Source organism: Microcaecilia unicolor, chromosome 9 (genome assembly GCF_901765095.1).
Source record: "Microcaecilia unicolor chromosome 9, aMicUni1.1, whole genome shotgun sequence".
Classification (NCBI taxonomy): domain Eukaryota; kingdom Metazoa; phylum Chordata; class Amphibia; order Gymnophiona; family Siphonopidae; genus Microcaecilia; species Microcaecilia unicolor.
In genome coordinates, this window is record NC_044039.1 from 142,141,754 (window position 1) to 142,155,970 (window position 14,217).

Here is a 14,217-nt window from a genome sequence, read left to right on the forward strand (position 1 = left end):
AACACAAAAGAAGAACCATGAATTGAAGGTATCACAAAACGCGATAAAAATCATTAAAGTATGCGAATGTCAAACAACAACTGTATCTCAATATTGCCCAAGATTGAACCTCTTTAGCGTTGTTAAGATTCCTTTCCACCTAGCATAATGACCAGAGGCCATGTTGTAAAGCCTTCAATGTGTATCCCTATCCCTGAATTTATAGGTAGCACGTTAAGAGGAAGAATCCCATCATATGAATGGTAAAACCCGCACGCTGCCCCAACCTGGCTCCTATGTGATGGTCATTGGAGAATAAAGTGAAGTAATTGGTATGAGGCCTGTAGAGACCTGGAAGGCATATAGGACGGTGCTGAGTGCACCTTTTGGCAGTGTCTCTTGTGCCCGGGCCAATGTCTGGAAGTTCACAGTTGGCTCTACTATTGTTAGCAGGAGCTGTATCATGTAAGATGGCCGCCCGACTCAGCCATCTCACTTATTCTCAGCAGATAGGTAGCTGGGTGTCCCAGTGTCACATAAGCATGCGAGATAGCCATTCACACATGCGAGATGGCCACCAACGCATGCCAGATGCCTGGTTGAACCTAGCGGTATGAAATCAGGCTAACTAAGCCCACCCAACATGGCTACATGCTGTATCTTTCTACAGCCGTATCCCCGGTGGCTGCTGGCTACATCAGCAGCATAGACTGATAACAGGCTGCGATTGGCACCCACAGATGCCCACAACTGGGCCCAAAAAGCCGTTGATGCTTGCTTCAAGCATACATGTGCCACGGACCATCCTGCCGGAATAGGATAGCACAATACCACAGAGTCCTGCAACTCCATGATAGAAGGCATGTTGCCAATCTTTGCTCTATAGTAATACTTCACTTAAGTTGCATTATCACCCATATCTGGCAATCCTGGATGCTGTATTCTCAACAGTCACTACCCTTGTGGTAGAAGGACCCATAAATGACTTGCCCAATGTCAGATCAAACTACAATGGGAGCTGAACTGAGTCTTCCATGGTGCTCAACCCACCACACTAGACATCAGGCCACTTCTGCGCCGAAACCGAACTACTAGGGGTGGGGAAGCCAGATTGTGCCTAAAGCGAACCACAATGTCGCCACCCCTGGAATCCATGGGGCTTTCCTGCCCACAATGCACTACACAAACAGAGGGGGACCCCAATCAGAACTAGAGCTGCTCATCACTATCGGCTGCCACCTGATGCCGCCACTCCTGTGTCGCTCGGGCGCATGCACAACCAGTAAAAGTGCCACAAGAGTCCCCCCACTGCCCCCGAAGTGCCACACCGACTGCTACCTCTGTGTCTCATGCCGTCAGTGTGCCCAAGCTCCAGCCAAACAGCCAGCTACTCCAGCAACAGCAAAAACCTGCAATTGAAGCATCACCCACCCCAGAAGCAGCACCAGGTCCCAATCACACTGGAAAATGGGAAGACAGTACAGCACACCCATGACAAAAGGGGAGGGGGGGGGCACACACGATGGGTGTACATGATCCAGCCGAAGAAGGAAAATGAGGGCTGACACAGAGCAAAATCACCATGCATGGCATAAAACCAAGCCCTACGCCAAAAGCCCCACCAGGGCACCCCAAAAATGGCTGGTGCATAACCCCGACTCAACATGCGCTGTTCAAACATCCCTTGCTACTCAGTCAGCGCCTGGTGTTTTCTGAATTGTAGGTAGTTGTTTATGGATTTTAGGTTTTTCAGTAAGGAGTTCCAGATTTTGGTGCAGTCGTAAAAGAAGTTCATTGTGTAATGTGGTTTTGTATTTTAGGCCCTGACATTTGGGGAAGTGGAGGGTTAGGTAGGATCTCGCGCTCTTGGTTGTGTTGCGTAATGGTAGGGTAATTTATTTATTTATTTATTTGTAGCATTTGTATCCCACATTTTCCCACCAATTTGCAGGCTCAATGTGGCTTACATTTGCCGTAGTGGCGGTTGCCATTTCCGGTTTACAGAATTTCAAATGGAATTGCATTAAGGTGTGTACATACATGGTAAAGAATAATACATTATGGTATTGCATATAGGTTCCTGAGTGATAGATTAGATTGTAACCTATGTTAGGTCATCAGTTAAGGAGAAAACATTTTCGACATTAGGAATTAAAGTGTTAGTGCTTGTTCATTATTAGCATTGGCATTTTCAGTCAAGTGATAAGAGTTCGGTTCTGTCTAGTTCATGATCAATCTTATTATTTAGTAATTAGGATGGTTGTTTTTGGTATGCCTTCTTGAACAGGTCAGTTTTCAGTAGCCTTTGGAAGATAGTTAGGTCTTGCATTGTTTTTATGGCCTTCGGTAGTGCATTCCATAGTTGCGTGCAAATGTAGGAGAAACTGGTTGCGTATGTGGGCTTGTATTTTAGTCCTTTGCAGTTGGGGTAGTGGAGATTGAGGAATGTGCGTGCTGATCTTTTTGCGTTCCTGGTAGGTAGGTCTATAAGGTCTGACATATAGGTCTGGGCTTCCCCGTGTATAATTTTGTGGACCAGGGTGCAAACTTTGAACGCAATTCGTTCTTTTAACGGAAGCCAATGTAGTTTTTCTCTTAGGGGGTTGGCGCTTTCGTATTTCGCTTTCCCAAATATGAGTCTGGCTGCTGTGTTTTGAGCGGTTTGAAGTTTCTTAATGATTTGTTCTTTGCATCCGGCATAAATGGCATTACAGTAGTCTAGGTGGCTTAGCACCATTGATTGTACCAGGCTGCAGATAAGATCAGACATGTCGGCTGGTGTGAGGCCAAAGATTATTTTGTAGGCCAAGGTACAGATCTTGAAGGATATTAGTTACTTTTCATAAAGAATCACAAAAGCAAGCTATTTTGAAAAAAGAATGTTTTTTTCTTTTTGGACAGCGAATCCATGTTTTCCCTGATGTGATCAGACCTACTCAATTACACAGAAAAGCTTTCTTGGCTTTAAAATCTAGTTTGGGCTTTGGGAACTACATTCTTTTTAAGGTTTCCTTGTAAATGTCTAGTCACATTAGAGAGTAGATATATTGTCCAGTTCACCTGAAGAATTTTCTGGCTGAGAGAGCAGTTTCAAATGATACAAATTCTCAGCAGGCCAACATATGATTGGGGTTAGATGATTTTTTTCTTTTAGTCTGCTACTTGGTTTACTGGTAGATGTAAATTTGTGATTTTTTTTAAAAGAGAAAGTTTGATTTTGCATATTTTTATTTTCTTGATTTCTTTTGTTTTAATAGTGTAATAATGATTATTAGTGTAATAATTAGTGTAAGAATGATTAAAAATGCTAATTAACCCCTCCAGAAACATTTATTGTACTCCCCGTATCTAGTAAATAGATAGGTTTTCAAAGCTTTGCGAAACAAAAAAAAAATTCCTCATTATATGTTGTTCATACGGGAGATAATTCCAATAATGAATAGCCAGGGAAAAAAAATGATTGAGCAAAAATGGCCTACACTGTATATTTTTAGTTGAAGGAAAAGCTAGCAATAACATCTTCTAGAAGCTGTCCTGGATTTCAACATGTTCACCAACTGAGATCCACTTTCAGGGCACAACCATTCAAGAACTTAAACACTAAGCAAAGTACCTTAGAAATGACCCCAAGACTTTGTGGGCAACCAATGCAGTACTCCTAATAAAGGGCTTATATTGTCCAGCCAAGTTTTCTGGAATATTGACCTAGTGGCTGAGTTCTGAATCATCTGAATTCTAGAATGTTGCTTAGAAGAAAGACTCAAATATAATGAATTACTAATCCAGTAGCAATAGGATTGTTAACTGCACAATAATCTTAAAATGATCTTGCAGAAATCTCTGAAAAAATAATCACTGGCATGAACATCTTAGCCTCCTGGGCCAATGCCTTCAAAATGAAATTGAATAAAGAAAAAACTCAATGCTTAGTCCTCTCATCAAGACACTCTACTTCACTCCCAACCACCCTGACCACCCCCGACGTTACAATCCCAATATCCGACAACCTAAAAATCCTGGGAGTAACGTTAGACAATCACCTAACTCTAGAAACTCACGCAAAAGCCATGACGAAGAAGATGTTCAACATGATGTGGGTACTGAAAAGAGTAAAATCATTCCTCCCCCAAACAACTTTCTGCAATCTGGTACAATCCACAGTACTCACCCACGCTGACTACTGCAACAGCATCTTCATTAGTTGCAAAGCCCAAATCCTGAAAAAACTCCAAACTGCCCAAAACACGGCAGCCTGACTCATTTTTGGTAAATCACGATTTGAAAGTGCAACACCACTCCGTGAAAAACTCCACTGGCTCCCTATCAAAGAGCGAATAAACTTCAAAGTCCACACACTGATCCACAAGATCTTCCACGGAGAATCTCCAAGTTACATGACTAATCTAACTGACCTGCCAGCCAGGAACGGGTCCAAATCTTCTCGTACATATCTCAATCTTCACCTTCCCAACTGCAAGGGTCTCAAATACAAAACCTACTACGCATCCAACTTCTCCGTAATAGGCAGCCAACTCTGGAACGCCATACCAAGATACATCCGAACACCCAACGAACATCTACCATTCCGAAAGCTGCTGAAAACATACCTCTTCAAACAAGCCTACCCAAACGACCCAACTTAATTCACGAACCTAATTCACACCACTAACACTACCATAACTCATTCCTTCCTCTCACATCTCTCCCTCTTACCCTTCTCTATACAATTTTGTTATCCGTGTCTTACTTTGTACCCATTCATTATGTTACCTCTAGGATACTTTGTACCCTTACATTGTATCTCTGCTATATTTTGTACACATACATTGTAAGCCGCACTGAACCTGCTATCAAGCGGGAAAGAGCGGGGTATAAATGCTACAAATAAATAAAATCTTCCAAAAAATATAAGATCTTAGCAGCTGTGATTGTTTTAGCTTAAAGTATGCTTTTCTAATCAAACTAATAATTTATGGTTCCATCATCATAGATGAGTCCAGTACCATTCCCAGGACTTTATAAGTTCTATGTACATTAAACTGAGATCCACCATTTTCCACAATTATCTGGGGGACTTTAGTTAAATCCATTGAAAACCATAATATCTTGGTCTTATAGGCATTAAGTTTTAAATTTAGCCCTGATAGACCATTCTTTTATACTTTTTATACAACCATTAATTTTAGAAGAAACTGAATCTACAGCTTGACTCATGGGAAGCAGAAAGAAAATATCATCTGTATATGACAGCATAATCTCACCAGGTGTTAATAAGAGTTCACCAAGGGAGCTAATGTATATGTTGTACAGGAGTGGACAGATGGGAGAACCTTGGGGAGAACTACAAGGAGATTCCCAAGGGGAAAAGTAACAGCTGTACTTTAAAGACTAGATACTGTCTATTTTTAAAAAAAGATTCAAACAAGTTGAATACTGAACTGCTGAAATCCAATTCAGATAACATAGTTAATATGTCATGACTGACATCTTTCTACCACTTCACAAAATACATCTAACCTCAGGTGTTTAAGACAACAGCAGTGTCTCTGTACTGTGAAACGGTCGAAACAGTGCCGAGAACTGTGCCAAAGTTTATATTTATTAATATAATTTGATCGTTGCGAACCCACTACAAACTCGATCAGCTTTGCCAGAAATTGAATATTTGCTATAGGTAAGTCCCCATCAAGCTGTTTAGCTATAGAAGTAAGAACAATATTCCCAATAGCTTGAGGGAACCAGTTCAGCTTCCTTTCATTTATTTTTCTACCTCTCAATCAATTCAAATGTCATCTCTCCTTCTCACCATCTAGTCGTCAAGTTCTCTTGTTTTACTGCTTCTATCTATAGCTTTTGTTCTTTTCCCCTCCATCCACGTATGCATCTCTCTTCCCTCCCCCTCCCCGTGTCCAGCATCTCCCCCAATCTCTTCTTCCACCTATTCTTCTACCTCCACCATGTCTAGCATCTTCTCTGGTCTTCTATCCCACCGAGTCTAGCATCTCCCTCATGCCCCTTACAGCTCCACAGGTGCTGCTACAGGAAATGGCAGTGTGGGGCCTCAGAGCCTGTGCATGTGCTCAACGTCTTTCAATCTTGCCCCCTCCAATACCAGCAGATGCTGGGCACACGCACAGACTCAGAGACCCTGCTCCATCCATGTCCAGCATTTCAACTTTCTCCCCTCCATCCAAGTCCAGAATTTCTCCTCTGTCCCCTAAATCCATGTGCATCTCCTCCTGTCTTCCCTCCCCTCCATCCAGGCCCAGCATTTCTCCTCTCCCCCTCCACTCCATCCATGTGCATCTACTTCTGTCTTCCCTCCCCTTCATCCATGTCCAGTATTTCTCCTCTCTCCCTTCCCCTACAACCGTGTGCATCTCCTTCCTCTGTCTTTCCTTCCCTCCAACTTTTCTCCTCTCTTCCCTGCCCTCCACTCCATCCATGTCCAGCATTTCTCCTCTCTCCCCTCCATCCATGTGCAACTCCTTCCTGTCTTTCTTCACTCCATCCATGGCCAACATTTCTCCTCTCTCCCTTCCATCCATGTGCATCTCCTTCCTGTCTTCCCTCTCCTCCATCCATGTCCAGCATTTCTCCTACCCTTCCCTCCATCCATCCATGTCCAGCAACTCTGCTCTCTCCCCTGCCCTCCCTTTCCATCCATGTCGATTCTCCTCTGCCCTCCCTTCCCATGTGTCCAGCGATTCTCCTTTTCCCATCCTCCCCTCCCAACCATGTCCAGCAATTCTCCTCTCTCCCCTGCCCTCCATGTCCAGCGATTCTCCTCTGCCTTCCCCTCTATGTTCAGCGATTTCTCTTCTGCCCTCCCCTCCATGTCCAGCGATTCTCCTTTGCCCCCTATCCTCCCCTCCATGTCCTACTCGCCCCAGCTTCCACCTGCCCCCCCCCCCTTTTAAGCTTCCGTCAAGTTCCAGTGCCCCAGCCCCACCTGACCGCCCTTAGCTTCCCGACAGCCCTGCTTTCTGTTCCTGCCGCCCGCGACATGTTTAAATCTATAATTTTATTTTAACCTGAAGTCGCAGCGCTAGCACTAGTGAAAGGACCAGGCTAACCTCCTCTAGCCTTCTCTTCATTCCCTCTCACTGTCCCGCCTTCCTCTGACGTAGTTTCCTGTTTCCGTGAGGGCAGGACACAGAGGGAACGAAGGGAAGGCTAGAGGAGGCGAGCCTGGTCCTTTCACTAATGCCGGCGCTGCGACTTCAGGCAAAAAAAAAAAAAAAGATTTTGTTGGTTTATTAACCATTAAACTTACTCTGGACCTTTTTTTAGCTGTTCTGCTCTTCTTTTTGCCATCTTGGATTTTGCAGATAGACTGCTCTGTTCTTTGGACCGTCTTCATATGGATAAAACCGTACAAGTTAATAAAAGTCCTATTACATTGGAGGGGGGAGGGAGGACAGTACAGTATACTGGAAAGCTGTAAGAGCTCAAGTCTCCCAAGGCATACGATACTCTTATAAGGACTCTTGGGTTAGGACTGGGGGGGGGGGGGGGTTCAGGAAGGGCTTATTCATTGTTATGTTTTAAAATGCAATTGATATAAGTATTTGCTGAGTTTGTGAGGGACGGATGATGGGGGTTACAAAAGAGTTCAAACCTTCAATCATCTGGTATATTTTTTTTTATATTGTCTATGTCAGTGGTTCCCAAATCTGGTCCTGGAGAGATCTGACTGTGGATGCAATGCATGCAAATCTCTCTCATGAATATTCATTGTTGATATCCTGAAAACCTGACTGGTTGGGGTGCCTCCAGGACCAGGTTTGGGAACCACTGAGAAAAGCTATACTTAAAAACAACAAAATATAAATGTCAATAAAATATATGTTTGTCAATCTATAAGATGAATACTTATCCAGATGATCTGCGGACAATTTTTTTAGAGCTTTTTTAAAAATATCTTTTCATACATTTTTCATGTTTTCACTACTGCATTATATGTATGCATATTTTAAAAAGCTAATAAAAGTTTCCTGAATGTGATTTGAAGCCGGTGATGAAGTGGGAAGGCGTGGGAAACAATCATTAGTGGTGTACCAGCCCTACTGAGGCTGTCAAGTTCTTTATTTATAGATTTTTGATATTTTTGTTGGATTTTTGTCAGATTTTAAAGACAGCCTGCAGTTCCATTTCTACAACAGAATATTAATTATGTGTAAGATTGTTACTTTGGATTTGTTTCAAGCATATCCATCTTTAATAGGTCTTGTTTGTTTTTGAAGGTAAGGAATTGAATGCAGGGTAGTGGGTATCATGCTGTTTCTCTTCCACAATAGCACCATGCAACAAACATGTCAAATCTCCTTGCAAAATCTGCAAGGATTTGCTGTGGGACACCGTGCAAGGCCCAGTATTGCCAGGGATTGAGTGGCATAAATGTCACTCAAGCAGCAGTCCCTGCAGCGCAGAAGGGCCCCTTGCAAACACTCCCATATCTTCAGAGGTGGATTCCTTCTTGCTTTAGGGGCTCTCTAATATTTTGAACTTCTGCCACTGCAGGGATATCTATCATGTTACACGGTATTTCCTCAGCTTCCTGAGACAGCGTTCTTGAGACTCAGACCATAGTGAGCAAATTATTTGCTAGTTCACAACTGGGGGGGGGGGGGGTAATTCTATAAAGGGGGCATCAATGTTTACGTTTGCAAATGATTAGAAAGCTAGTGTATATGCGGTGTGTGCACATACAAGCATAAATGCCAAAAATCCAACCCATCACTATTCTGTGCATTTGACAGGTAGGGTACGAATATGGGCAGAGTCTGGTAGTGCGCAAATTATCAGGGCCACCAAGAGACAGAGCCGGGCCCGGGCCACTGCAGCCACTGTCCCCACACTCAAGATGCAGCTGCTGCTGCCGCCCCTCACTCACTTGCTCGCTTCGGCCGCCACTGTCTCCCACCTTCCTGCATCAGTGCATCTGCTCCTCTCCGCCCCCCCCCCAAGGGAGGTCCGATGTTGGGGTCCATCTCTCTCCTGCTCCTGTGTGCTGAGACCGGGCTACGGAGTTAATGCGATCACCCGGGTCCCGACTGGAGCAGGAGAGACACAGACCCTGGTACCGGGTCCCCCTTGGAAGCTGGGCCTGGGGAATTTTTCACCCCCTCTCAGTGGCCTTGCAACTTGTAGAATATTGTAAGTTATGCACTATTTTTATTTCAGACATTTAGGTGCATTTACATCAGCTGTACAGCTGGCCTAAGTGCTCATATGCCTAACCGTATGTGTGTGTATATACCTGGTTACGCTAGTATTCTATAAAAGAAAGTAGGCGCTTAATTTATTTTACAGAATAGGCGAACCTAATAAAAAAGTCCTCCAAAAGCAGGGGTTCTCAGCCTAGTCCTCAGGGAACACCTAGCCAGTCACGTTTTCAGGATTCCCACAATGAACATGCAAGAGGTATATCTGCAGAGAATGCATGCAAAACTCTCTCATGCACACTGACTGTGGATTATCCTGAAAACCTGACTGGCTGGGTTAAGAACCACTGCCCTAGTTTTTAGCAGCCAGATACCAGGGTGTTTTGGTATTGAAATGGTGGTGCTGTTCATGCAAGGACAAATCTCTTTGAAACACTAGGACTAAACGTAGTTTGTTATCTGAACACACACTGATCACACGCAAAATCACAAGCAAACTCAGTACGGTGTCTCAGCCACGTGGAGACTTGTCCACAACACAGAAGCATCTGGCCAATCAAAAGCTGTTCTTCCTGCAATAGCCCTAAATTCGAATGACTGTGCCAGATACCTTCCCATAGCACAGCTGGCTTTAATAGCCAGAACTACTGGTCCCTGAATTTGATAAGCATTTAAAAAGTCGCCCCATCAAACCTGAATATAGGAGTCCAGAAAGATTTAGCAAAATAGCAAGCTAGTGAAAAATGAACGGATTCACTACAGAAATGAACAGCACAGCACTCAGAATTCAGATCAGCCTCAGCTTCCAGCACAAACAGAAATAGCAGTGTGCAGGGAACAGCTGATTTCCATATCTGGAACATGGCTGCTTCTTGCTCTCTTTCTGCAGAAAAAGAAAGATTTTTTTTTTCCATAGGCCTGACTAGAGCAATCCAGCCCATCGCTCCAGCTTGAATCTTTGGCCTTTGCCTATTGGAAACAGATATTCAGACGAGATCTGGTCCTGGCAGCAGAGCACAGCCCGTATGAGTCACACTCCCTGCTACTGTTACTTACTTCATTCTGCAGGGAGCTGACAGAAGCCATGCTTTCTGCTACAAATGTGTAGTTGCCATGGGAAAAGTTTACTGAGAACCCCCACCCTTCAAAACCTTTTTCATTTCTGACCTTCTAAACACTGAGGCAGCACAGAAGGGCTCTAGAACAAGCAGAAGATGTAATGAAACGATTCATTTCCTTATTTATTTTTCTGTCTTCCTCCCCAGAGCCTCCCAGGAAATACTGACAGAGAGCACTGCTGTCACTTGAGACTTACAAAAGGCTCTTCTCCAATGCGAGACATCAGCAGGAAAGTGTGAAGGTCTCCGTGCTTCATAAATGGCAGGATGACCATAGGCACAGGAAGCCGGCCCTTCGGACGACTGCGCAGACTTACCCCTGCAATGAAAATCAACAAGAACTTAACAGCTCTTCAGAAATCAGTAGCTACAAAGATTTTTCCCTATGGACTCAGTGGTGGTGGTTTGAGTTTCTAGCTAGGAGGGAGATTTGGGGGGGGGGCGGGGAGGTCTTCTTTGACTCTAAACAGCAAAAGGGGGGGGGGGGGGGAACGGAGGAAGGTGGGTAGAAGGAAGGAGAGCAGAACCAAGCCCTGACAAGAGATGGCACTACAGGGTTCAGTCACAAAGTCTCTTTGCTTTCTATCTTCACTCAGCAATAGCAGCTTATTTTTTTTGCATTTTTAGATCACAGGTTTCCCCAAAGCTTGCTGCATATTACATAAAAAATAATGATAAAAACAGAAAAAAAGTATAACTTTGTACAATGCTCACCCTGGGACAGAAAAGAAAAACAGTGCAGTAAATAGAAAGACAAATCCACCTTCTGTTTAGAAAAATGAGCATGAATTTACCACATGTGGGCAGAGTAGGGCTGATGCCAAGTGGGTTAAAGTACATGCTCTGTATGTTACAGCATTTCACTAGGAGTCAGAAAAGCAGGACTGGAATTTACAGAGCTCCTTTCTGCAGAAAACAAAACCAGGAAGAGTCCATGCTACAGCAAGAAAAACGCATAACCAAAGAAAGTGAAAAAGCATAAAAAGGACCATTGTTTTCGTAATATGTTTCGCCTGTCAAGAGAGGCCTGCTGGGACTGAATGCCACAGTAGCATCTGTGAAAAACTGACAGCGTGCTGCATGTCACAAATTAGGACCCTCTGTTTTCAATTTAAACTATTAAAAATACATTTTTTAACAATATAATTCCCAGATTTTGCAAACATTCATTTTTTTAAAACTAACTTTCACACAAATTCTTTAACAATAAACATAAAAAAAAAGTTGGGGCTCTCACAGAATGTGTATCTGGTCCCGCTCTCCCTTCCCACAGCACAGTTGACCACTTGTACATCCCAGTATGATACCCAATACTAATTCTCCCCTCCTCCTTCTGGCACAAAAAGAGAAGTTGATCAGTGATTCACATTTATGATCACCAAAACAAATCCCAGTATTTACCCCAAAAAATGAGGTAATTTCTCATCCCCGATTTTTGCAGTGGCAATACAAAACTCAAATCTCCAGGACAAACAAATTACAGGCAGAGCCTTGTACAAAACTCATGATTCTTAAAATGGTAGTTTTCAGCTCCCATTAAACATACAGCCCAGTTTGAGCAACTTTCGATTAGGGTAGTATACTTTATACATCTATTTGGAAGAGAGAGGCAATCCTTAGTGCCTTCAGCAATCGAAGATTAAAAGGCTACACAGTGCAGTTCTGCAAGTGATAAAAGCATTTGGCTATGTATTAAGTGAACTGCATTCATTCACTCTGTCTTCCTTTTGACCAACTAGGAATTTCTTCCATGATGGTTAACCCTTTCATTTATACACAGTGCACACTCTTAGCTTTCTGAGGACAGGAGGAAACCAGAACATGCACCCCTCTTACTACCTGTGCTGCCTGCTTACCAATCAGTTTAGTGACATTTGGATGGTCAAACTCTTTCATGTAGGCAGCTTCACGCAAGAACTCTTCAATGTCGCTGGAGCAAAAGACATCCGCTAGAGGAGGCAAAGGAGCAGAATGTGAAGTTTCTCTTTGAAAGGAGCCCGGACAGTCCCTGGAGGACCCGGAGAAGTGATATCAAGAGCCTTGCCCAACCTAAACACCAGATTGAGAGCACCACTGCTGCTCTGTCACTTAAAGCAGTGGTTCTGAAATATGTCCTGGAGGACCACTAGCCAGTCGGGTTTTCAGGATATCCCTAATGAATATGCATAACTTTACAAAATATGGGTAAATAAAATGCAATATAGTTGTAATCTAATTACATACATTACCACAACTATGAATTATTCCAAGATTTTATTACGTACTTCAAAGACAACGTTAAAATACTATGAAAATATAAAATTACGTACTTATAGCACTACTATACACATAACCCAAACATAATACTACTATATACCTGATCTAAACATATATTACCACTATTCTTTGGATTATATGCATTATACCAACTGCACAACAAGGTCACTATATTAAATCAAGTCTTAACAAATATGATGTACTTATCTCAACGGTCCTCCAATAGTTTTTCCAAATAGGAAGTCCACGTTGCTCCATAATACACCAATGTGGTACAACAATTATGAATCCAAAACATCCTTCATAAATCGGTATATAAATCAGTTGAGTCACACCCAGAAGGGTAAAGAGATCCCGAAGAATTCTTGTATACAGTAGAATGTCAAGAGGTTGTATTTCACCAAGAAATAAAGGCAGTAATGCTGAAACTTCAGCCCATATCCGGTGGGACTCGACTGATGTATATACAGATTATGAAGGATGTTTTAGATTCATAATTGTTGTACCGCATCGGTGTATTGCGGAGCAATGTGGACTTCCTATTTCGACAAACTATTGGAGGACTGTTGAGATAAGTACATCACATTTGTTAAGACTTGATTTGATATAGTGATCTTGTTGTGCTGCAGGGAGTAGTTGGTATAACGCATTTAATCCAAAGAATAGTGGTAATATATGTTTAGATCAGGTATATAGTAGTATTATGTTTAGGTCAGGTGTATAGTAGTATTATGTTTAGATTATGTGTATAGCAGTACTATAAATATGTTATTTTTTATGTCTAAATTGTGCATAAAGTTTATTCAAACATCAAAACACTCGAACATAAATCTTGTTTCAGCCACAACAGCCTGCCTCGGGAGACTAAAAATAATGCAAATTATAAAATAAACATACTGATTTAAAAAATGACAAGTTATAAAACATATTTATAGTAAATAAATGAAAAACAGGTAATGCAAGTGATACACAAATATCAAAACTAATAAAGCAAAATACGAATTAAAGCAAGCAACTGTTAAAAACATATCAGAAAAACAAATCAATAAAAAGAGACATGCCCAATCTTTCAACTTCCTAAGGTCTTCCTGCAATTTTTCAATTGTTTCAACAATTTTATTGAAGACAAAATAAACAAAGTCTGTGCATAAGAGGCACATGATACAAACAGGGCACGTAGCTAGCTAAATAGGTGATTTTATATTTTCATAATATTTTAACATTGCCTTTAAAGTATGTAATAAAATGTTGGAATAATTCATGGTTGTAGTAATATATTATAATGAATATGCATGAGATTTGCATATAATGGAGATGATAGGCATGCAAATTTGTCTCATGCTTAAAGCCAAGATGCTGTCCAGAACCTCATCATTTAAGGGATTTGAGGATAAGAATCTTCTAACGATTCCATTGCTAACTAGCTGATGTTTAGAGGGATCTGCCAGGTACCTTTTTATCATCTAGCTTCATTCTTAGGGAACTCCCTCCCATATGGACATCTAGCTTGAGAGGTTTCAATTATGCTTTAAGACCTACTTTTTCATTTTGACATATACAGTCTGATTGGGGGGTGGTGTTGGGTGATGACATTTAAAGCCTGGAGCCAGGCTGTACATTTGCTGTCTTTCCCTAACTGTGTCTGCGTTTTCACTGTGATACTTGTAACCATTTTGATGCCTTAGATTAGGGGTAGG

At 42.2% G+C, this 14,217-nt stretch overlaps 1 protein-coding gene across 1 annotated transcript in view; it reads right to left on the reverse strand.

Moving 5' to 3' along the window:
• TYRO3 (TYRO3 protein tyrosine kinase) overlaps positions 1 to 14,217 on the reverse strand; it is a 151,142-nt gene that overhangs the window by 39,994 nt on the left and 96,931 nt on the right. Inside the window, exons 14-15 of the mRNA XM_030213779.1 lie at positions 12,121 to 12,213; positions 10,462 to 10,583 (exon numbers count right to left, since the gene is read on the reverse strand). Coding sequence (XP_030069639.1) covers positions 10,462 to 10,583; positions 12,121 to 12,213 — 215 coding nt within the window. The remainder of the gene's footprint in view (positions 1 to 10,461; positions 10,584 to 12,120; positions 12,214 to 14,217) is intronic.